This window comes from Bombus flavifrons, chromosome 1, assembly GCF_040668555.2.
Source record: "Bombus flavifrons isolate JBK064 chromosome 1, iyBomFlav1_principal, whole genome shotgun sequence".
Taxonomy (NCBI): domain Eukaryota; kingdom Metazoa; phylum Arthropoda; class Insecta; order Hymenoptera; family Apidae; genus Bombus; species Bombus flavifrons.
The window spans coordinates 14,758,009-14,783,592 of record NC_138442.1 but is presented as its reverse complement, the minus strand read 5'-3'; the positions used below and the strand labels follow the sequence as shown (position 1 = coordinate 14,783,592).

Sequence of the window (25,584 nt, the reverse complement as noted above, 5' to 3'; positions counted from 1 at the left end):
TATTGGAATTGTCAGGCTGACCGGATAAGTATCGGAACAGAAAGCAGACGCGGAAGTGGAAGGACTCGAAGGAATGGAGATGGCGTCTGGACCGCGCGATGTCGAACAAAACAACGGAGAAAGTGTCGTTTTTCTTCCTTTTCTTCTTCTTTCAGATTTCTTCCATTCTTTTGCTTCCCAGGTGACCTTCGACATCGACGCGAACGGTATCTTGAACGTGTCCGCCGTGGAGAAATCAACGAACAAGGAGAACAAGATAACGATAACCAACGACAAGGGTCGACTAAGCAAGGAGGACATAGAACGAATGGTGAACGAAGCGGAAAGATACCACGCGGAGGACCAATCGCAGAAGGAGAGAGTCGCGGCGAAGAACAACCTTGAGTCGTATTGCTTTAACGTAAAGAACTCCATCGAGGATGAGAATATCAAGGCGAAGATTGTGGAAGGAGACCGGAAACTCATAGCTGACAAGTGCGATGAAATCATCAAATGGCTCGATATCAATACTTCCGCCACTAAGGAGCAGTTCGAGAATAAGTTAAAAGACGCTGAAAAAGTATGTTTTTATTTTAATATATTCTTAATTACATATTTTATATTATATCTGTGGAAGGAGATATGTTTTTCTTCTTTTTTCCTTTTTGAATAATGAATTCAACAGGCGCTATTGTAATCGAATCGTGTTACGAATTTAGTAAACTTGTTGTAGTTTTTGCTTTATTATCTTCTGCAGGTCCTTTAATTATCTATTAACGATACGAACGAATAGTAACATTCTACCTAACCGACTAATGATATATTTCCTTGAAAGTCCTATTATTATGGTTTATTAATAATTAGTAGTAGTTATCGTTGTTCTAATCTATAAATTCTATACGTTCTAATTTATAAATAAAACATGTCGTTAATTTTTCAGGTTTGTAAACCGATTTTTACGAAATTTTACAACAGCGCAGGATACGGGCAAAATTATAGCTCTTCGGCCAATCCAACGATAGAGGAAGTGGACTGACTGAATATTTACCCTCGGTTGGTTATACCGCGTGCCGCCGGTGCTTTGATAAAACTTTTCACGCGATATTCAAAATTCATCGTTAATATTTTTTGCGCGACTCTATATTAAACGAGCTTAATTCCGAACGATCAAAATATTTGTGAACCCAAGACAATTGAACGCCTGTAAGCAATTAAACCAGTTCACAAGGTTGAATCACAAAATAAACGGCTCCACATTAATTTCCAACGCATTATTTATTGCAAGCGAGTTTGGGAAAGGTAGTTATCGTAATGATTTCGTAATACATTCGAAATATGCGATAATATTGTCAGACTAACACAACGACCTAGCGTCGCCGCTTACGTGTATGTGACGCACGTATCAATGTGTATACAGCGTGTAAACTGTTTCATCAAACGGGTCCTTCTCGCATCACGTTAAAAATTAATATTGTTTATGCATATAAAGAATATGTACACAAAAGGGGAAAGGGAGACACTATTAAATATTTAATGAACTTAGCGTACAGGTAAATATAGCCTACGCATTAATGGAACGTTTCTTCTCGTAAAAAATAGATTATGCAGAGCACCATGGTTTCTTCATCATATTAATCATTAACGTCTTCCGTTTTTCTCTTTTTTCCATTTTCTACTTTTTGTTTTTTATCTTCGAATTAACTGAATTTCTTATATACAATTTTCCGCATCGTTGTCGCGAATCACCGCGATAAATCGCGACGCTGTAACGCTGTTTGCAAGCACATTACGAAATGTGGCTAATTCCCGGGTCGGACAGGCGCCGAGATTACAGTGTCAGCGCCTTATCAGCGCGGTATCTTGCGAACAATCGAGAAACAAACGAGGAACAGAAACTGACTATAATGTTGTCGCAAAATTTTATGCCCTGTGCTCAGTCTTTCACGCGCGTTACAATTTACTTTTTGTTCGTTCTTCTCGTTCCGCGCGAAACGGTCCGATTGGCTGATCACTTTCTAATTTACGATCCTTTCCAATTTGTACTGAGATATTAGGTTAATCCGTACCAGTTTTTACATTAAGTGGAATTCCAGTGGGTTCAACTATTTCATGATATTCGATCGTTAGAAATTAAATTACAACAGATAGTAGATTTGACGATCCGAAAGTGTTACAGATTCAGCAGCTCGTAGTTTCGAGCATTGCGAAATCGAAATAGATCGTTTGGTATTCCACCTTCATCTCTGTTTTCGCTCTAGTGCCGCCAAGTAATTTGAAGCATTCCAATATACTCGTTTATTTCAATCACGGAATTATGCAATCGCGCCGCGAACCTTTCGCTGGGTCGAGTAACAGAAGACAGATTCCATCTCGGGATCTTTGAGTCTGTCAGTAAGTATCTCATTACCGAGCTCAAAAAACCGGAGGATCCTACGCTTCAAACTTTTGCCACGTCTTCTTCGTTCTCGAATTCGTCGTCGAGATCGAGGCTGATCGTTGCGACACGATTGTCGAAACGAAGAACGCAGGGTATGTACGCAAGAACGGGATGTAAAAAAAAAAAAAAGAAAAAGGGCTCAAAGGCGGGAAAAGGAGCGACGAACTGCTTGGAAAATGACCGAGGCATAAAATTTTTCGTAAGACCACCATGGAGGCTCGAAATTATTTATCTTTGATATGTTCGCTTTCGAGAGTCCTTGGTACGGTCGTACAGAAGTAAGTAAGATCACAAGCGTCATAGAGGCTCACAAGAGCCTCTGGGGTTAGAACAAAAACATAAAAAATAGTAATCGTTGTATATGTGAGCATGTATGTATGTATAATGGTTTCAAAAGCGTTTCAAATCCGAGTCTCGTGCATATTTACGCACCTGTATCATCGAATCATGTGTGTTGTGTTGTGTCGTGTGTTTCCTATGATATATCATCACTTAAACGCTACCTTATTTCATCTTTTATAATTATATACATGTTACAATGTCGCTAGGCATGCCTGTATTGTTCGGATATAGTATATCTGACGAGCACGTGACTCCTTACCCTTTATATCACATATCGTATATAAGAAGGCACCAGAAGTAATTCTAGGTCAAGAATCATACCGCGACTTGAGAGCCGCTCACATTATGCTAACCAGGTAATGGAAACATCCATAAGCTGTACACGTGTTTACTTTCAGTGGCGTTCGTCCAAGCGTTGCCACGAACGGAATACGTCGAAACGTAAGAGCGACCCACTCCTCGAGCTTTTCTTCCGTCACGCTTTCAATTCATCATCGCGAAAATAACGTAATTGCAATATATTAAAATTCCGACCACCCCAATATATCTAATACATAAATCACAAGAAAACTCTCACATTAACCGGAAGGTTCACTTGGATCGAATAAATTTGATCGCTAAAGATCAATTTCGTATCACATAATTTTACACGAAAGAAACGAAATTTCATTCCATTTTGTTGCCTTATCAACGAGTGTACCCATTCGTGGCACCTACTTCGATACTTCATTCTCCATCTTTGCTCACGAACCACATGATACAATCAGTGCAAGTTTAGTAAAGACTAGCCACTCGAGGCCGTCTCTGGATCACGCTTGGATCTTAAAGATCGTCCATCGTCGTGCGACAATTAATTTTACTTTCGCATAACATCACGATGAATCGATATAAAATTCTCGAATCGTGCAATTTTGCACCAACGAGAAGACGTCTCGATGTTTGGTCCATCTAGGACTCCAAGGATATGTACAATGAACACGTGTGTTTCTTTAAAAAAAAAAAAAAAAGAAAAAAACGATTGCAAGCTACCAGTACGCCTATTCGCTAAAGATATCACGTTCCATTCATCGATTCGAACACACGCGTAGCAGGATCGTTTATAAAATTCAACGTGTCGTTTGCAAAATACCCTGGATCTGATCGCGTGTTCCTTCCTTTCGTAAAAAAATCGTATCATGCTCGAGGGAACACGCGTTTCCAGGCATAAGCAGGCGTCTCTGGTGCGATCAGATCGCGATCGGGTTCGCGTTTGTTTTACGACTAGTCGATCGCTTCCCTCAGTGCGGCAAGCTGCTCCTCCCCGAGCTTCACTTTGTCCTGAATCTCACGGCCGTCCACGATCAGCTTCGCCTTCATGTTGATGAAGTGTTGATAATCCGCGAACTCTTCTTCGTTCAGGTACTTCGACAGAATCGTCGATACGTTCACACTGCGCTTGTCGATGTTGCTTTTTAGGATCTTCGCCTCTTCCAGCTGATCCATCAACTTGTCTCTTTTACTCTCCAGGATTTTCTGCGAATAAAAATAGAATGTTCTTTATTATCGTTCGTTGTTAAAAATTACTTCGAGTTTTCTAATTGCTGCAATATGTAGTAGAAGCTTATTTATCTGAATTCATTGAGAAACAGTAGTTCATGTAATTGAAGTTTATTGATTTCCTCCTCTATCTGTGATTTCTCTTGGATTTCTATTTACTTTAAAGTTTTTACTAGAATTAATTTTTAACCACGTAATGGAACGTATTGCATAAGATCTCGTCGATAAATCAAGACGACTTTCTGCCTGGCACATGATTAATTGCACTTGCATTCTCCGTCCTTCCTGTTCAACAATTACAAATCGCCTTACGAAAGCACGTAACACCGCGAGTCGATGACAACGCAAGGACGCCGAGTAAAATTTCAATAAACGCGTATTCACTCCAACGCGGTCCGTGTTTATTTAAAATATCTTGCTTCGACGACAAATTATCGCTGTTTGCTTCGGTCGATCGACCTTGTATCCTACCCGTTTATTAATTTACGCGTACATTTCCAGAAAAAAATTAAATATTAATTTCCGCGCATTTAATTAAACTATTACTCATTGTCTGTCGGTCCTTGTTCAGTAAAATTATTCACGTAATAGATTAAATATATTATTTAAATTAAAAATTTACCCTTTCCGCGTGATCAGCCGGCATTCCGTACAGAGCATTCTCAGCTCGAGCCAATCTACCGCTCAGACCAAGAAGAAGGCTCGTGATCTTGCCTACTTCCTCCACGTGGAGCCGATACTTGGAAGCTTCCGCTGGTCTCGCGACCGCGGTGATCCTCGTGGCGACTCGCGCTCCCAAAGCTTCGTTTACATCTCCCTCTTCTCGCACGGCTTCCTGTTCCGCTCTCAGAACCACCAGCTTCTTGTCCAGCCTCATCATCAGCTCCTCCTGCGAAGAAAATCGACAACGTTTCAAGGATTCGCCCTTTTCGACCGCGTGACAGAACGCAAGGGAAGCAGTCCGTTGTTCACGTCATTTTTAAGACAGTTTGATCAATGGGAAGATGAATTAGGCGACAGAGGATTAGAATCCTGATGATTTGATGCGAAAGGGAAAGCAAGGTACAAGCATATGTCTCGGTTTAAGAGAGTTGAAGGATGATTATATAGAAAAAAAGGAAGAGCTCGGTTCCGGGAATCGTTCGCATAAATTAATACATTCGTAGCTGGTAATTTTAAGGAAAGTTCCTGCGATTAAAGAACGAGTAAGAATTTTAAGAATGTACTTTCAAATATCCCATGCCTTATACTAGTTACTGTTGTTAATTCAAGTAAACATATTTTCAGAGTTATTGATCATTGAGGAGCTTCATGAAAAAGGGAGCCATAAAACAAAACTTTGAATTGACTAAATTATTGGAATTTTAGTTCTAGTATTTTAAATTCGTAGCTATAATGGCTCTTAAAGAGCCGTGCTATGTTTAGAAAATAAATTATATATTGCCCATATTTCTCACAGAACTGTAATTCATTTTTCAGAAAACTTCTCGGTAGATTTCGTGATCTTGGCCCAATTAGATAGGATTGATCTAATCATATTTCCAAAAAAATCATAAAAACCGTAATATTGTGTCACCGACCACTGGGCGTATTAATACAACCAACTCTCTTCCATAAAAAATTCCTTACCTTTTTCTGCCTGAGATCAAGATTGTCGGTGGGAACGACAGGCGGCGACGAGTCTTCCTGCCGCGTCAACCCCTCGACGGTCACGTCACGCGTGTATCTTGTGAGGAATCTCGCCTTTCCTTCGGATGTGGTGAAGTAAGCCGATGTCGGGGACAGAGGACTCGTCAAGTCCGTCGATAATGGAGTGACCGGAGTAGAGGGTATCGTCTCGTGCCTGCAACAAGCATAGTTTCCATCTCTAAATCATTCGTTGGCGACTGGTCTTGATGTAATCCTGGCGATCACGGGCCACAAAAATCCTTGAGCAAAATTCGTGATCGTGGACGACACGGATTGCATCAGCCGGCAGCATGACTCACGATCGAATCGATCGGCACGTTTTGTACAACGGGGAACGTCGCACGGATGATTTACTGTCTCCATGCAAACGCATGTCTTGTCGCGCGGAACCACGTGGTTTCTCGTAATACGCTCTGCTCAGAGTTTGAGGAATTCGAATTGTCGTGGTTCTCCGTTCGTTAAATGATGGATGGCCACGTAGATAGAGCACGACTAAAGTATTTAAGTTGGATGCATTTTCTCGAGATACTACAATACTATACTATCGGAGAATCCCTCTAGTAGTAATTAATCGCTCGTCTTATAATACAATATCGGGTGGCACACATGATTAGAGTCAGGGTTGCGATTAAACGAAAACAAGTTTAATTTGAATTTTGAACAAGCAACAGTTCATCTTAATGTTATGCATGCTTCGATTCCTATAATTCCCATCAAATTTCGATTCCCACAAAAGTGTAGAATATATGCAAGTATGTGAAAGAAATAGCAAGGAAAAAATATTAAGGGAATCTTCGGAGTTCCTTTTTATACCCGCTAGAAAAATCGCATGGCAAGGGGTTAGTCGTACTATAAGAGCGATTTTACAAAAGAGGAGAAAGTGATAAAGAAAGGAAAGCGCGTTTTGTGGCAGTTCGAAGAGTAAGCCCACCGATTAGCCGACTGTAACGCTCGACTCGGTTCGCTCGTTGAACTGCAGGGAATTAATGAAAAGCGGAAGTGGATGCTGCAGCGAATATAACCACCATGCCGCGTTTACGCGCAGATCTTACGCGCTGCGCTTCAAGAAGCCACCCGTGACCGCTTTCGAAAGCGTTTCTGCTCCACCGGGGTGTGGTAGGAAGCTCTTTTGCTCGGGTTCTCCGTATAGTTAACGAAGCAAACGTTACAAAGTTGTACCGGTGCCTACGGGGAAACGTTAGTTAGGCGGAACGACTCTAGGGCGTATAGTTAGTTAGTTCGCTATGAACGAATCAGCGGATATTCTCAAGTCGGCGATTAGTTCAGATTGTACGGGAGTAGGTATTGCGAAAGGGAACATGGGTTTTAATGTACTTCTCCGTATCTTTGGTCTCCATGGTGGACGTGTTCTCGTGGCGTGGAGATTGTGACGACAACCGCGAGCTAAGATCGAGCGAAACGATGTCACTGCTAGTTCGTGTGAGACTGGCGAACGAAATGATGCGTAGACCACCAAGTAGCTAGCCTAACAATATCATTTATGGTTAGTTACATAACCGCCTTGCGCCTCTAGTACTTTCTCCCGGCGCGTGCCAGCGAAAATATTGTCCTCGATTGGTCGGGTGGTTCCAGATTGGCGGGAAAGGGAAAAACTCGTTTCTCCGTCGAAATTAATCAGTGACAACTTTAAAAGGCACCGACGAACGTTCGTGGCTACCTTTACTAACTTAATCGCCGAAAACTATTTTTCACTTTTCTTTTACGAGAAGCAAAATGTATGAAGATATTAAATTTTATTTCAAGATCTAATAGCCTTTTTGCGTTCTTTGTATCATTTCCAAACCAATCATCTTTTTATCGTTAAAGAACTTTTAAAGTCCGAGCACGATATGTGACTTCAATTTTACGTTGAACATTAAAAATCATTTTGTTTGCCAAAATAAGAACAAAATTGGAACGTAAAAATTCGAGGATAATGACAGATTCATCGTCCCTTCTGGCGATCTCGTAAAACGTAATCAAACAGGAACACGAAAGAAGAAACGACAGATATATGACGGGCGATTAGAAAATTATAAATCATACAAATATCCCAGACAATTTATCCTGTGTCATCGATTCATACCTCCTCTTGAAAACGACAATTATATCCCGACGTTAATAGAGTTCGTTTAACGATGCCTGACTGGGAATCTCGCGGTCACGCCCACGTAAACGTCACTCGCCGTCCAATAAAGGTCCTTTCCATGAGCGACGACCTCTTTAGTCGAGGATCTTGTTTGCGGTGCAACGTGAAAAAGGGAAAACTCCTTGACACCGTTCTGCCGCGATCGAAGCGGGGAATTTTCTGGAATCGCGCGAATTGCCCCAATCGTGAAAATTTATAAGACTCGAGCGCGTTTTTATAACTAGATCTGTATCTAATCACGGCGATCGGGGACTCGATTGATAATGCTGCATGGTCGAGGTGTTCGGTGAAAGTGGCAGTCGCAGGTTCGCTCATGGAACAACCTGTATGAAATATCGACGTGGCGTATCGTCTGGGACGATCGGTTAACATTTATGTAACGATAATGAGAGGAAACGGCGCGGATAGCTGAGAGAACATGCAAATGATAGTTTCAAAGCTATGGAAATTATAGGATTTTGCATGGTCGTTTCAATCGAACATCGCTCGCTATGAGTTTAAAGTAATAATCTATAAAGTGAAATGCGGCTTAAAAGTATCTTCTGAATTTCAATCTATCGTGAAGTATGCTTCTTTCTACGATTCGTGACTATTATCTCGGGACTATTATCAAGTTATCATTATAATTTGGAACGATAAACATACAAAATTTATATTATGTAGATTTAACATTTCGAACTTTAATCTACGGATCCACACGGTAATATTTCCAAAGTCTAAACAAGGAACAAATAACATTCCTTTGTACAACACAGGCGGGAATCTTCTTGATAACCAGTTTCCAAAGAGCCTCCAATTATTCGAATTACAATAATAATACTCACTTTTTCTCCTCGTCTCCGTTCTCGGAGCACGGGGTCGTCGGTTCCTCGAGGGAGAGTCGGCGCCTAGGTCGCGGTTGCAAGGTCGCTTCCACCCTGAACAAACCGGTAACATAGTCGGTAGGCTTTTTGTGCTCCGGCGCTGGAACTGATAAGAACGAATCGTTATACGGCTTGATTGTTCTGTTCAGCGAATTTCTGCATGCTTGGAATCCACGTGCGGGCACATACGTTGTACGTGAAGAGGAACCGAGCTAAAGGCAATAACGACGCGTAATTGAATAATACGGTTGACCCGTCGATTGGTTTAACGCTTATTAAAATAAAAGGTCGACGGCCCGGCCAGTGGACTCCACCTCGTTGCAGATGACGCACGAGCGCATCAACGGACGCGTGGTAGATTTGTATGTAACTAGTAACTACAAACTAGCTTGCGTATCTTATCGGTGTGTCCGCGAGTGTCGTATGAATGGTAAAAATTTCGACAAGCCGATCGAAGTCGATGACACTAGCCAGGCTAAATTTGCTCGCGATAAGCCGTCGATGGAATAGGAGAATTACTAATATCGATGTCTGGCTGACTTTTATGCGACGTAATTGTCTGGAACGCGGGTAATCCGGGATCAGTCTAAACCAGGGATCAAAGACCCAATGATGAAAGAATAAAATGTGACAGATATAAAACATGTCTAAACATTTTCCGTTCGACCGAAAGCTAACGGTATTCTTTAACGTTTTTTTTCTTTCCCTTTTTTCTTTCTTTTTTTTTTTTTTTTTATCAATAAGATATCGACGAGACCACAACTCACCTAGAAGAGGCACCAGTTTGTCGTTCGGATTGAGCTGGCTCGCCAAATCCCTGCCCAGTTCCTCACATTCAATTTCTTCTGGCAGTTTCTTTCGACACAGTGGAATTTCCTGAGTCTTGGTTGGTGTTTCGCACTCCGTTGGCTCCAAGATTTCGGTCTGCGAGGCAGCGTCACTGGTAGCAGTGTTCACTCGGAGCACAACTTCTGTACGTTGCACCAATGTCAGTCCCTCTATTCCTGGTTGAGGCGACATACACGGTGATACCGGAGGAGATGGTCTGTCTTCCTCGACTGGAGAATTCCTCGACGACGATGAAGAAGAAGCCTTCGACACGCTCGAGATCGAGGACGTCGAGGACCTTCCTCCGGATCTGGACTTACTCGACGAGGAAGACCTGTCTACTCTCAGCTCTATCTCGTTCGTTTGACTCGAACGGACGGGCGAGCTAGATCTGTTCGAGGAACCAGTGTTGTCCGTTTGTGTAGGACTGGAGACTTTTCTGTTGTTAGGTGAAGAATTCTCGCTCTTAGAGAAACTGTTGGATAATATCCGCGGCGAAACACGAGGATCTGACGATCTACCGGAAGAAGAACTGGAACAGCTTCCAGATCGTCTTGGTACGGCGCCTCTCGAGCTGTCTCCTTCCATCTGATCCGGTGTTCTAGGAGGTGAATTGGTCGGGGCTGCAGGCCTTTCCGAAACGGCCGACGCCTCGATGGAGCTTCGAACTTCGTGACCTCGTGGCCAGCAACTGTCCGTCGTGATCGTCATTGTCGTGGATGCCGACGATGTCGTAATGCATGTAGTGATCGTACTGGTCGACGTCGACGTAGCGTTCATTCTCTTCTCGTTACGCCGATTGAGCAGCTCGATGTTCTGCGAGGTCATTTCGATGGTGGCGCTTCGCTCGCGGAAGAAATCCTCCTCGACAACCGATGAGGGCGCGTCCATGCTTCGACTCTGTTTCTAATTGTAATTTATTCGATTAATCTTTCGTTAAAGTATAACAGAGACGAAAATTTTCAATAGAATGAAACATATATAGATTCTAAATATTTGTTCACAGATGATGGATTTTCCAACTAACTAATAAAAAAGTAATTACTAAGCTGTCTAGTTTATGACTTTATGGGAAATTAAAATTTTTAAAGATGTACGTACGAATAGCGTAATATGAAAGAGTCTGGTAATTACTAAAATAAAATAAATACAGAAAAATTTTCTTCTCTACTTCCTTACTACTTCCCTATTACGTACCATAAGAAAACAGTAAGTACTACGAGTACTTCGAGAAAACACTACTCACTATAAGAAAGAATATATCAATAATGGCTGTGCTGTTCCACTGGGGTAACCTACTCCAGCGAGGATGTATCGGTACAATACGCGCTAAACGTCCGAAAAGAAATATTACCTCTCTGTTTTGAGGTAGGGGTTCGCAACTGGCCGCCAGCTTCCTGCGTTCGCGTTCCAGCTGTCGGTTCCTGTCGTTAAGGATCTCGACGCTCTGGGGCGACAGCCGTTCCCTACGTTGCTCATAATCGTGCCTTTTCTCTTGCTGCCTCTTCTCCTGATGATGATGATGATGGTGATGATGCTGATGTCGATCCTCCAGGTTATCGTTATTATTATTCTCACTGGTTCGTGATCTCGCCTCACTTGACTGCAGTTTCTTGTTCAAATCGTGCGACAACTTTCCGATCACCTCCGCCGAGTGTTGCTGCTGTTGTTGTTGTTGTTGTTGCTGTTGCGCGGACCGTTCCTCCAACCGATGATGAAGAGCGTCCACGCTGTGAGACTTGGAAAGCTCTGGCTGTTGCGGATGATGATTGTTGTGATGGTGATGGTGATGGTGCTGCAACGGATGATGAGGCGTGACGCGCAGAAGAACCGGATCGTCGTGATCCCGCGGCGGTGGCCAGTCCTCTAGGCGAGATGTCGGTGACATGGTTCTTTTGTAACTGCCCTCGGTGTCGGGCGCTCCTCGTTCTCGACGATACGCCAAGTAAGAGGCCTTCGATTGACTCCTAAGACGAGAAAATTGGATGCTTACGTTAGGAGATCCTGATGAAGTTAGATCGCAAAGACAGTTGTTCAGAAAGTCGTACTTCTTAAATTTCGCTACGCATTTTCCGAACAACTCAATTACTTATCGATGACCTACTTAATTGACTAGTTTCGTTGTGCAACTACAAAAACATCGTAGGAGTTAGAACCAAAGACCGAAGGAGTTAGAACGAAAGACGAAGAGTAATTATTCGTCTAACGCTGGCTCTTTGAAAAGTTTACACCGTGTGATTTACAGTGTGATCGATTGCGAAGTAAGACAGTTAGCGTTGTAGATTAGGATCGATGCAATCTTTAGGAATTTTTGAATTACATAACGATACGCATCGACCTAAATTCTTACGGTTTTCTTATCTTCATTTTTATTGCCGTAGGATATCTTGGCGAAGATGATCCACCGTCTAGCAAGACAAATACTGTTCTATATTACAATCGCGTCTTCGTCATTTGTTTGATCCGGCACCACGCCCGAAATTTCCGTTATTGCTCAGCTATCAAAAATAAACGGACGAAAATAGAGCATCGCGAAACAGGAAATACGCACATGGTAAGGTTCGAACGTAAATAGTTGCGCATCTGTTCGCTTTGATCGTGCGACTTGACGTACCTACGACTACAAGGTTAGGTTATACTTGAATTTCCAGTTCGCGCCTGCTTAGAGACAGGTTCGTTCGAATTTCGATGAGGTTCGTTCGTATGAACTCGCGTCTGATTATCCAGAAGGCGGTGTCTTTCTAACTGGACGCGACACACGTTGATGTTCGGAGAAAAAAGTGGACGATTCGTAAACACGCGATTTCCTCGAAATTTAGATTCCATGTTCTTTCTCGAGCGTGTCACGATTTCTTGTGTGTATTTAGTTCAGACGCAAACGTTCGAGAGCAATTACGAGTGATAAACTTACGCATAATTGCTCTTTGAACTTTTAGATTCTTTTCGTGCCCCGCGGAATTTTTTATTTCGATATCTTTAGCGAGAGGGTCGTGAAATGGCAATAAGCTTGAAATACGAGGCAATTCAATAGAATGCAACGTTTATGTTCGGCTGGAGGGTTCGTTGCTAGTTAACCTATTAATACTCGATAGAAATTATCTGCGTACATATATTCATAAGCGTAATTACTGCGTCGTGATCAAATTTCGAGTATTGGCGGAATCGCGATTAAACGGGGACCCCCATCCACGGACAAGGCATAAATAAGCATACGAGCCGATAGAATGGGAATTCTTTACCGATCCCGTTTCTACGCCCATATTTAATACACTTCACCGCGATATTTACGTTTCTGCGCGTAATTGACGCGCAATTATACGCTAGAGAATTCTAATAAAGTCAGTGGAACGGGACGTTTGCCCACGTCTATGAACAAAATGTCGATTCCGGCTCGTTATAAATAGTATATTCCCTTGTATTCGATGTAATTTATTCTCATATTTGCAATGGCGCATGGGATTGGCGTTAAGGTTTGTCGAACCTATTCGTGATTCCACGAACGAAACACAAAGTGCTCTTTGGCGAGCGTGCCGAGAGTAAAAGTGATCCATTGTTCGGGTGCCTAGCTTGCGAAATTCTTACCAACGCATCCGCGTCGATTAATCGCGAGGCGTGATTGATTAATCCGCAACGATTCACTTGTCGTCCCTTTAAATAAGGATACGAAACACCTTATACTTGGATTATAATGCAAGTGCAGCTCGATGAATGCCGGATACGACGAGAGCGTGTTACGTGAATTTCAACGAGCGTTCCGGTTCGGGGAACGCTCCCGATCCTTTCCCAGCGACTTTTCCGCAAAGACGCGTGCGCGTGGAAAGTGATCCGATCGTCGGGATGACGAGTAACGCTCTCTTTACTTGCCTAGGATCAGACGAAATTACGTAAGCAGCGTTTCGTGCGAAAGTCATCGTAATCGGAAGGAAAGTGTAACATCTGTTGGCAGATCTAGTATGTGAAACGCTTTGTTAGAGAAGAGAAAAGATCATGTAATATCTTTTAGACGAACGATTTACTAACTATTCTTTGAACGTCAGAAGAAAAGAAAGAATGAAAGAAAGAAACTAGGACGTAAGCAAATTTCTATTTTAATGTAGGTGTCAGGTAAGGTGGTTCCTTGGCTACCGTTTATGGTATGATCTTTAAATTCTATCCTTCTTACGATTCGAAAGCAATGACAATCAGTATAGCAATTATCTCGGTCTCGGTGCAACCGTTCGGTTGGAATCAAAGTCCGTGACAATCGATATCTCCGATGACTTATCATTAACTGATACTTAATTTCTTGCAAGGCAATAATCGACGTTATTGCGGTTCGACATCTATGTCAAATTTGCTCGTTTCGATCGAATCTGGGCTGATATTGTCATGCTCCGTCTGTCGGTATATCGTCATCGCGTGCCGGATTTACGGCCCAAATATAGGTGTACTTTGAAACGTACATGCGTAACAAGAGTAATGCGAAACATGGTTAAATAGCTACGCCTCGAGTCGCTTTCTTGAATTAATCAATCGCGAATACTATGTTCGATGAAACATGACTTGATTATAATTAGATATAAAAATCTAATCTCTTGCGATTCTTAATTAACGAATTATATATTACTGTCTATGTTTTGTACTTTCCTTGCTTGATGGGAGAAAAATAAGTTTTACGAGTCACATGATTCTACATAAGGGTTTAAGCGAGGGAGGTATAAGACAGAAAGGTAAAACAGAAACTTTTCTTCGAAGAACCGCTGGACTAGGAGTTCACACGGCTATCTTGCGCTGGATTTCTGTCCCGTTCTGGTTAGGAACGTGCGTGGCTGCCGGCGGAAAAGAAAGTTTTTGTCGTAACGAGGTAGTCCGAGCGAAGGACGAAAGTAAAATTTGCATCTCGATTCTAATCACGTGGTTGACTCGACACGATTTTGTCGCGATCGGACCAGAGAACTCGACACCAATCAACTCGTCATAATTTTGTCAACAAGGAACGCAAACGGGTCAAGCGACTCTGCTTAAATTTCTTTTTAAAATCTTCCACGAGTTTCTGAACCACTTTTACGACCATTTTTTCGAATAATACTCATCTCCTCCTTAATACTTCCTCGTATACGTATATTTAGAGAAAATAAATCTCCTTAATTTAGCGGGACCAATAATTCGGATCCGCAACAAAGTGTGTCAAGTGAAACGCGATTAGTTCGAAACAAAAATGACCGGCGAACTTCCGAACTATCACGAGACCCCGCATCAAACAACAACCATTAATTCGCACTACCTGCGTCACGCACAAAAACATCCTCGAAAATTAAAGCTTCAAAACGATCGGGTCGAGAGTTGGTTGGCAAAAAAAGGAAAAAGGAGGATCTCACGAGAAATCGGCGCGGGTCCAATGCTCTATCATTTCCGAAGCGCGCGATAGTTCAGCGTGAGAACGAACCTGGAAGAAAAATCAGCCATCCCGGATCCTCGAGCACGCGAATCGCTTCCGCGAGCGTTGCGTTCGTACGTATCTTTGTCCTAGAATGCTCCGACCTCCAGAGCGAACTGCTCGATTCGGCTCTGCCTTCGACTTCCTTTTTTTTTCATGGCTTTTCGTTTAATCGTCCAGAAACGGCCGCGTACCGTAAACGATTCCATTGTAAAATCGCGCGTTACGTAACGTGGCCGTGTAACTCGATGTGTTGCGCAAGCGGCGCGGCGCGTGATAGCGCGAGATATAGGTATAATTTTATAAGTATATACAATTATGTAAGCGGACACAGGAGACAGGAGTCGCGACTGTAGGAGACCGCGATTTCCTGTTGCGTTCTCCGATCGCGCAAATTCATCCGCATCACCTATTGAATTCTTTCCTGATTACCTCTTGAGTCGATCTCGAAACAAGCTAGAGAAAAACAACAATTTCCAGTCGGATCGGTGGAAAAGCTCGAACCCGGAAAACAGATCGCAGGGAAAGTGCTTTACAAATTGCTTGGCGCTCGAGATATATGCACACGACGTGCTTTTAAACGAGGACTGGTAATAAGGTTCGTTCGTAAAATAAGTAACGAGGCATTTTGCCGGACGGAGCTGACCGCAACGGGTAGCTGGCGAACATCAGGCTTAAAAGTTACTCCTGGTAATGACCATACGTAACGACGTACACGCACGGGACCCCTTTCACGACACGTGTTTCTCCTCGGTTCCTCTTTTTCTTCCCTCTCGAATGCGGATAATTATCGCTTGGGATAAAGCACGCACGCGAATAACCAGGAGGAAGCTGTCGACGCGTTCGCGTCTTTTTTTTTCTTTTCCCCAGTGTAGCGCGTTTGTCCTTACGTTCTGGTGGCGATCAAGAGAGCTTAATTAAGTAGGCGTAAGCGCGGAAGATGCTACGACGAGGCTAAAGCGTTTCTTTAATCGTGAAACTATGATTTTGTTCGTTTTTCACGTTTTCTGTCTATGCTTCCCTCTTTCACGAGGTAAAGGCAGAGGAGAAATCCCAGAAGTTTCTAAAAATGGTTCATCGATTCTTAGGCTCAGATTAATAGCACGATCAATTAGGAGTCCACTTAGCGAACGTAGCCAATTTCGAAACTTTATTGCTTCAGCTTCCTTACCGTAATATTAAACTGTATATTAGGGAGCTGTACGTATTACGGAATTTGCTACGATTATCCATTCCAAATTCCCTGTCGTAAATTTCCCTAATAAAAACGTCTCGAAATACCGTTGATTTTCTCTCTTTTTCCTTTCTTCGATTATATCGGACATTGTCTAATCTATCTGCAGGCCGGTTTTTCGACAAGGTGTTGGTCGAAGAAAATGATCGATAAAAAATCTAAAAAGACCGATTACGTAAGGCAGCGCGACTCGTTCGATCGTTAAGTTGAAATTACCTATAAATCGTGGGTCGAACAACTGCAGCCTGTAAAAAAAAATTTGCGAGGCAAATAACAATGCTGCAGCTCTGTTGTAGGAGTTAAAAGTAGAATCGGCGAATTATTGGCGGGATGCAGCTTCTTTCGCCCGGTAGTCGCTGCAAGAACCAGTATATCACGGTAATTGATGGTTAGCAGCGTATTTCACGGCCGATCGCCTTCGATCTATAGCCGAGCTCAAATGTTGGGCGTTTATCTTCAGAAACGATATCGGCTTTGGACAAGCAGATAATACCAATGCAAACATATTGACCCGCTTTTTTCGAAATTCCAGTGCATACCTTTGACTCGCGTTCTACGATCGATATCGACAAGACTTTACGCCGTATAGTCGATGTTTATTCTCGAAAGAGGAAAATTTATGAAGTTATTCCCAGCAATCGCTAGTGTACACGTGCTTGCATCATTAGCGTAATTCGAAGAAATTGTAACAGCCAAGCTTTCAAACGTTCATGATGAAAAATTAATTCGAAAGTGATCCAAGAGAACTGTAATCGCGTGAAACTGCCAACAACGTTACTCCTTAATTTATATTTCATTTATACAGAGAGAACACTACGTTTGAAAACAACATATCTAATGCGAACGCGTTTCATTATACGCGTGAATATCACGTACATCGCGAAGTGACATTTACATGCCACGGTATATCGATACGAAATAATACATTAGGAAGGAGCAGCGGATATTCGAGAATAATTTAAGTTTGCCTGGATCGTCACGATTTTATTCCGTGACTGTGAGGACAGATAGAAGTGGCATTAAAGTGCAATGTCGAGTACGAAGATTCTGTGTAAGAAAATTTTTGCATTTGTTAGTCCTTCATATGCTTTCACGAATTTCCGCTTACAATCGTTTAGCTAACTCTTTTGTACGCTATCGTCTGGATCTGAAATAATTAGACGTGTTGATAATATCTTCTTAATACTTCCATCGGTTGTCAGTTTGTTGCCACGACCACGACATCGAGTTCTCGACCAATCTGGAACCAATAACGATTCCGTTCTCCTTGCCTCGATTTGCTTTATTCGATGCGATTACCAGTCCCCCGGTCCACCGATCGGGGAACATTAAATTCCAAGTAAATACCGATGCGTGTATTGTGTATCGAGGCACGAACAAGAACGAATCGTTCGTGCAGTGAGATAAACGTCGTTGAAATGTTCCTCCGAATCACGAATATTCCAGCAAGCTCGAAATTGGTTGCCTTACCAATTTAATACGTGACCAATTAAGTTCGTGCAAAGTGGGAAAAGTGGTTTCCATGTTATTTGGAGGTGTCTGCTGGGTTGTGAGAGGCCGTGTTTTAAACTGGATTTATTTATCATCGTTTATTTGCGCGTGGGTATGCGGACGAATACGTAAACCTTCTGATAATTAATTAAATGCGAGAAACACACCGAGTGTTTACTTCAATAATATTTCTTCAAGACCGGGCGATCAGTGACGCTCCTTTACAGTGTATCGACCGATCGATTCAATAATTTAAAATTTATATGAAATACTTAGTTTGTTTCTCTTTTAGGAATATTTGGTATATGATTTTACGATACTTGACCTATTCGTATTTCCAAAACATAGTGCTCTGAGGGTGGGGTCTCCTCTCTTTGCTTAACGAACTTTTGATTTTTCTTCAAATGAAATGTTAGAACTAAAGTAAAAGCTTTTAACGCTGGATCGTTCAGTAGGCTCGTAAAACATCGAATGAAAGTCTGTGGATGCCAAAGATGCCAAGATTTCGTCGGTTAAAGGTAGAGTTATAGTTGGTAGACAACAGCGGAGATAGCGAGTTACAGAACAATTATTACAACACTTCGCTAATTAACTCAAACCGAGTTTGATCACGCGTAACTTCGTCGCCGATACGACGACGACCTGGCGAACCGAGAGAAAGAGGGACGGGCGAAAGAAGGAAGTGCAACAATTTAATATTTATGAGAGCGTCAGGGCAACAGTTTAGTCATTCGGACGGATCGCTGCGGCGATCGTCGTATCCGGTGGCACGAAAGGATGCCGATTCAAGCGAATCATCTGGAACGCGCGTTTTCAAGCCGTGAAGTCCGATGCGCCTGTGCCGTGATGGGCTAATACCACTTACCGCTTTTAAACGATCGCCCAACTAGAAACGTAACTGTATAAATTGATTCGGTAACGTAACTATTTATCATATAAATCACGCTATGTGCATAATGCAAATGACAACTTTGAAGACTTTTTTCCATTTGCTAGAACGGATTAGAGAAATTAAAAGCTGAACTCAATGCATAAAACGCTGCATAATCAGAGAGACTATGACAAAAATATGATTCTCAAATTTTTGTATCCCAATCTCGCTGTCGTTTTAGCAACCGAAGGCACTCTGAGAACTTTCAGAAAGACGCTAGTGTAAAAGAAAAAATTATACGTTTTAAGGACACTACCACATTTTCGTCAAATTCAAGAAATTCTTTAACGATAAAAGAATACGAATGAGATAAAAATGTTCTAAAGATCGCAGTGGAATTAAATATCGATACCGATATCTCGAAGCTCTGGAATTCGAAAGATCTATTACTTTATCTCTTTCATACACTTTATCATTAATTCATAAAACACTTGCGATCGAATTCCACTGAAGGTGGCCGATGTTTTAAACCTACTCCATAAACTCATAGCCACCTGTCACCTTTTATATTACCACTTGTCGCTAATCAGGTGATTCAAATACAAAGCCATGTGGAGCGTTTCAGTCCCGTCATCGTTCCGTAAGCCGCTTGAAAGCCTCGATCAATATTATTATATCCAACCCTTTGAAGATACTCAGAAGCTCCGAATTATCATCCGTATTATCATACTTTATTCACAAGGGCTTCGTATATCGTTGAAACACAGAGAAACCCTAAAATGTTGGCAAATGATCCAGAGTAACGACTAAGCCGATTTCGTGGAATCGCGGTCGCAATATCGATCGGTTCTCGCTTTCTACGTCGAAAAAGTTTATTCAGGATGCCAGGTCGAGTGCAACGTAATCGACTTGGCTATTGTTTTCGCGAGAGCGTTGCTTCAAACGGCGCAGGTGTTAACTAAATACAAATGGCCGCGATACCTATCCAGGTATGCGTATGTAAATGCTCGCATCGTGAACGCGTTTCTACGTCGGCTTTGGTTCTTTCGATGGCTAACGACTGACAACCAGCTGTTCGTTTCGGCAATTTGCAACACGAAAAGGTAATTAGCACTTACAGAAAAAGACATCACCGGACAAGCTGTACGTCAAACTAAATGAAGACGTTGCGCGTCGTAAAAAGTGAAAACAGAGGTACTGTTTGCCACGGACGTCCTGTGAAACTTTGGAAATTAGAGACTGTCGCCTTCGGCACGTCCGGGAAACGATATTCGGTTCGAAGAACTTTTAATTTCCTACTGAAACAAAATCCAAACAAATTGAAGGCGTTTCACGAAATCGAGTGACCACGAGCTTTATTTCGTTTCGTCATTCGGTTTCTTTTTCTGTGGAAACGCAGGACCGGGCGAACAACGGCGACGATGCGAGTGAAATCTCGTGTTGTTCGCGTTGCACGAAAAGTAGGTAACCTTCGTTCGCTGGCGATCTCGAAAAATGCGTTTCGACTTGAGGATATCGGATGAAAGTACGCCTCGTTACCCCGGGAATTGCAGCAGTCACAGTACTGTCGAGGACACTGTCGGCAATGTTGGGCCGACTTTTTACGAATCGGCAATACAAACGATTGAAATTTGCGGCTCCTTGGATTGCTTTTCGAGAAGGTCCGCGACGCTGCGCTGCTCGAAATAATCGTCGAATTTCGAAATAACCGTGAGGCTTGAAATTTAAATTGTTTTATAGATAACTGTGTTTCTTAATCTTGCAACGCTGTTTGCATCCAATCGTATTTTTTTATCGATATAAACCTTTTGTTACCTAAAAGGATTTTTCTTTGTAGAAACGAGAACAAGTTTGAAATATCAACATTCAAGAACCACGGTAGAATTAAAATAGTCGATAAAAAATATTACAAAACGCAATAAAACAAATAGTTATTTTACACTTAGGGTAGCATCTTGTTACTTTAATTGTTGGCAACAAGCAATTTTCCTTGCCGTGAAGAAACGACCGTTCACAGAGCGCGACGCGTCACTCGGGCACAATTAGCAATTTTCCACGATTCGCTCGAATTTCATCGTCTGCCCTTGGTCTCGCGTCGCGAGTCACGGTTTTCGACCTCGTCTTCATGGAACCCGCTCCTGCGGCCAACGTACTTGTCTTCTCTCCTCCTACTCAGCTCTGAACACCGTGGAGTACTGTTATGAGTAGCAGAAATGCTGAACAACGGGCAGCCATAAGCATCAACGAACAGGTATTTCGCTATTTTCCCATGGTGCACAGCTATCACGAATCGATCGCTACTACTTCCGTACGAATTCTAAAAGCAGTTCACTCGCAGTCTCACGAAAAACGCGTTATGTCATCGCGACCTGGAGAGAACAATCGCCAATTACTCTATTGTCGTCGATGATGCGGCATCATTCTTGCATCTTGCGAACGAAGTTCCGTCGCGACATTTGGATTTTTATAAAGAAGAATCAGCATGAAAAGAAGTGTAAAGGAAGGAAGCTCAAGAGTGAGTTTCTGCTCACTTTCCACTGCCACGCTTTCATCCTACTTTGCTACCACTATCAGCAGCTGTGATCTTGTTGGAAAGATTTGCGCCTGATGAATTAAAAATAGGAAATGGAAATACTTTACGTAAACGATTTCCTTCCGCCGCGGAACAAAATTTATTCGCAACAAAAATAAAAGTTATTTCCACGTACCGGAGGAAAGATGAACAATGGAAGTTTCATAACTTTACCTTTGGTCTCGATCAAGAAATTCCAGAGTGTCTTTTGTAAGTTAAACACGCCTTTAACCTGCTTATCAGGAGTTTGAAGGACACGCCTGTCCAGATAATTGTAAGGCACTCGAAATTGAAGATAACTCAAAAGTTGGACGCAGGATAAAGTTTCTACGAGCGCAGGCTTTTACAATCATGCGAGAATTTGCATACTTATCTCGCAAAATAGAACCTTGGCGTGACATGTCCTTCGCTTCAATTGCTCATCGCATTCGAAACTCCATCCTTGTGTTACGCCGTCCGGACTGGCAACTTATACCACACCCAATGATCAACGATCAATCGTTTCAACGACCAAAAGATGCAAATGATCCATGAATCATCCTGGAAATTCTTGTCTCCCATCGTGTTAAAACGTATCTTAATTTCAATTCTTCGTTGATCGAAGCATAAAAGAACATCAAATTATTCGCGTGTAACAATGAATTCAACGTTCGAGCCGTCCAATACGTTTCGTTGATTTGCGTCACAGACGATGATCGTTGTTCAAACCGATTCGAACTTAGCGATATTCGTTATTATCGTTTCTGCATTTAGCACGAAACCTCGTGAATTTCTTGGCGCGCGATTAATGGAAACTAATACGTTGTTTCGGCTCATAAACCTCTCGATACGAAGGAGGATTCACTTTCGCGCGTCAGTCGACGCTTATTTCCATTCAAGGTCCCCGTGATTCATACGCGTTTATAAAATGCAATTGCACGCTGCAAACAAACGCATGACAGTCATCAGGCTACTACGCTCGTAACAGCCTGCATTTATTATAAACGCGCATAAGCGAGAGGGGAGTCGCGTTGTTTTCGTAACCTGTGAAAATTCAGGTCAATCGCTCGATTCCTCATCCACGCGTCTTCACAATTAATAAAGTTTCCTGTTTTCGATCTTCATGTTGGTACACGAATTCCATCTAATTTTTCGATAGCGACAATGCAATAGTGATAAGTTATGCACCTTCAGATTTTCCATAAATTTGAGAAATCTACTTGTGATCGTTATTTTAGAGATAAGAATAAGATAAACGTATCTGTGTTAAAGAACAACTAAAAGTATAAAGGAAATGAGAAAATTTTAAAACGTCGCGTCGATGAATAATGGCTTGGAGTAACACATCAGGCAGTATTGCCTTTGTTTCAGTGAAAACCACTTGATAAAGCTCGTATCTGTGCGTGGGAAGAGTGTTATCGGCGTTATCAAGCCCGCATGACAGCGTTAACCTGCGTACTTATCGCTCGCCCTCGGTAATATATTTCGTCCGAACTTTCAAACGCGTTACGTACTATTCACCAGGTTCTTCTTGTACGCGTATACCCCTAGAAAAATTCTACAGACGTCGTACAACAACGATTCGTGCTTAGTGTATTCGTTTCTGGCCTCGATAAATTACATTGCGTCCTTGGCGCCCTGATACAATCCCTGGAAGATCCTTGCAGGAAGTTGCCGTAAAAAGAGGAGGAACATTTGCTACACGATTTCGCTTCGATCAGAATCCTTCATTTAATTACAAACAACATTAATTACTCTCCGAACGACACTCGTGAATTAAAAGAACGGCGGTAAACGCGTAATAGATCATCTTGTAGCGGCTGGTCGCGAGAGCAATTAAGGCATTTGTCAGCGCTTGACTTCGCGTTCGAGACCAACGAAAGGAACATTATCCTTGAAAGTTACGGGCTAATTACCAGATAGAAATTGGTGTTCAGCGCTCGCTGTATACTCATAATATCGCATAATAATCGATTTCAGCAAGTTCACTCGACGATTTACTTCATACTTCCTTGAAGGTTCCGCAAATAGTACAATACTGAAATTTCTACGCGTCCGTTTCACGCGACACATTCCAAAACGATAAACAGTGCACTTGACACGTATTCTAAAAGCGACGCTAGTCGTTGAATTAACTTTACGAGGGGCCGACGTTTTCGTTGTTATGTCATTAAACGTAGCGTGACGCGCTGGTGCAAGTCCATGATGGTTTTTTACGTAATCCCACGAAGTCTGCGGGACAGGGTCGCGACACGTTTCACCGTAATAAAAAGTGCGCGTTTACGAGCTGGCCAACAACACGAACACGTGGCTACCAATCGACTTTCACGTTCTTACAGGTTAGAGATAGGCCGAACCGCAACGATCGGCCACTCTACTCGTTTCTGAAATTTTTCGCTTTACTCTGGTCGCGTTAATTCTGCGGTAAAGTCAGGTACAACTTGGTAGAAGAAGCGTGTCGATCGATACCTCGAGATCCGATAAGAAGCGACCTGTGGACTCGTGTCGAATTTCTCAGGGAAACGTGAAACTTTGGTCGAATTCGCCGCTAGCGACGAGCATGATGAAATATAAACTGCGAATTTTACCATATCGAAAGTTCGATCTGGTTTGCATAATTCGTGAGTTTGTATGAAAAAATAAGAAAGCCCTAGGAAGATATGATTGGAGCATTCTAAAGTCCAAAACCTTCGAATCGTGTGAACACGAGTTCGCAATAACTCCGAAACATGCAACGCTTTCACGAATCCATCGCAAATACTCGTGAAAACCGACTTCGAAAACCCGAAACTATTAGCAGAATCAGCCCGCATAAAATTGAATTCGCTCGTGGTTATCGAGCCACTTACGAACAGTTACCTTCGCTCTATCGATTCCTCGTCAGTGTTTCGATAACATTCAAATGACAGCGCTTCCAATTATGCATTAGTCATAGCACCTTATACGCAATAGCTGTGAGTAGCAGTACAAAGATGGTACCATCAACAATCACAAAACCTTTCACGAAAAGACGTCGTGTAATTTCATCGGCTCGTCAATTCGCTACGTCAACGTGATCAGGGTAAATAAAATAGTCGATGATCGGCTTCGTGGCCTTGACAGAGCCGCGAACGACCGTAAAGAGGAGGCTGCTACCAGGTTGCGTAGTATGTTCCTTGCAAACTACGTACAGTGATTCATGCTCGACCCCGCGGCCCTCGTTCGTCCGCCATAACGGTTTCAACGTCGATTAAAATACGTAATGGACACCTTAATTGGTGAGCGACACGTAACGCGTGCCTGCACGATCTAAAATCGCGGAAGTCGCGGTTGTAAAACGTCGTCTACTTTCCCACGCTTCGAATTAATTGCTCCCTGACAGACACCGTGAAGGTTTTTCTTCTTGCGTGCTGAGTAATTCATACATTTGCCATTCTAGAAATAGTTACTGTGGTTTCTGACAAGTGGCTAATATACATTTTCAATAGGAAGAATGACAAGAGCACGTGGCAGTCAACAACTGACCAATGTTGATGATCACAAACCGAGAAACGTTTGAAAACACGAAATCGGAGTCGATCTAAACTCGTTTCATCGATCCAGATAGATTACCTGGTCATTTGAGTAATGCCTCGAACGAGTTGGTTACAGAAGCTAATCTAATTGAATTTGATCTATTTGAGCTGTTTAAAACGTGTCAGCGAACTCGAATTTCTTCGACGATTCGATGTCTGTTTAAGCTGCTATTCGACTGTGGCTCGGTTCTCGAATTATTCACTTATTTGTTCGGATCGATTTCACTCGATTCCACCTCCATTCGAACCTCCAATTACAAATGAACCGATCTGCTACACCGAGAACGTAAATCACCGGGCTAGAATCATGCGAATTAATGAGGTCAACGCGAGCAAGCTACGTTTTAAGTTCGAGCGCATAAAACGCAACGGCTTTTAATTGAATGAGCATCGTGCGAACTTGTCGCGTGTTCAGTTGCTTGTGGCACGCAAACCTGCCCGTTTCTACCTTTAGTTCATTAATAAAAACGACGATAAAAAAGACGTCGGGACGAAGATGCGAACGTTGAATGAATTATATAGATCAGTCTTCGTATTAACGTGGGACAGAAAGAATCGTCCAATAAAAGACAGATATGAAAGTTATATAAAAGTGGCGGATGAGACAATTCGAATCTTTCATTTGGAATAATAAATCTGATTGA

General features: G+C 42.4%; 2 protein-coding genes across 5 annotated transcripts in view; one reads left to right on the top strand and one right to left on the bottom strand.

Moving 5' to 3' along the window:
- The window catches only part of LOC138178067 (heat shock 70 kDa protein cognate 4-like), a 58,021-nt gene extending 56,786 nt beyond the window's left edge, over nt 1-1,235 (top strand). For all 3 annotated transcript variants that reach the window (XM_069109512.1, XM_069109522.1, XM_069109502.1), the window contains exons 6-7: nt 182-559; nt 920-1,235. In XM_069109512.1, coding sequence (XP_068965613.1) covers nt 182-559; nt 920-1,015 — 474 coding nt within the window. In that variant the 3' untranslated portion in view covers nt 1,016-1,235. The remainder of the gene's footprint in view (nt 1-181; nt 560-919) is intronic.
- Nucleotides 1,236-25,584, bottom strand: part of Shrm (shroom) — a 126,939-nt gene continuing 102,590 nt past the window's right edge. For both annotated transcript variants that reach the window (XM_069109478.1, XM_069109486.1), the window contains exons 8-13: nt 11,178-11,790; nt 9,763-10,729; nt 8,957-9,101; nt 5,924-6,137; nt 4,917-5,183; nt 1,236-4,270 (exon numbers count right to left, since the gene is read on the bottom strand). In XM_069109478.1, coding sequence (XP_068965579.1) covers nt 4,019-4,270; nt 4,917-5,183; nt 5,924-6,137; nt 8,957-9,101; nt 9,763-10,729; nt 11,178-11,790 — 2,458 coding nt within the window. In that variant the 3' untranslated portion in view covers nt 1,236-4,018. The remainder of the gene's footprint in view (nt 4,271-4,916; nt 5,184-5,923; nt 6,138-8,956; nt 9,102-9,762; nt 10,730-11,177; nt 11,791-25,584) is intronic.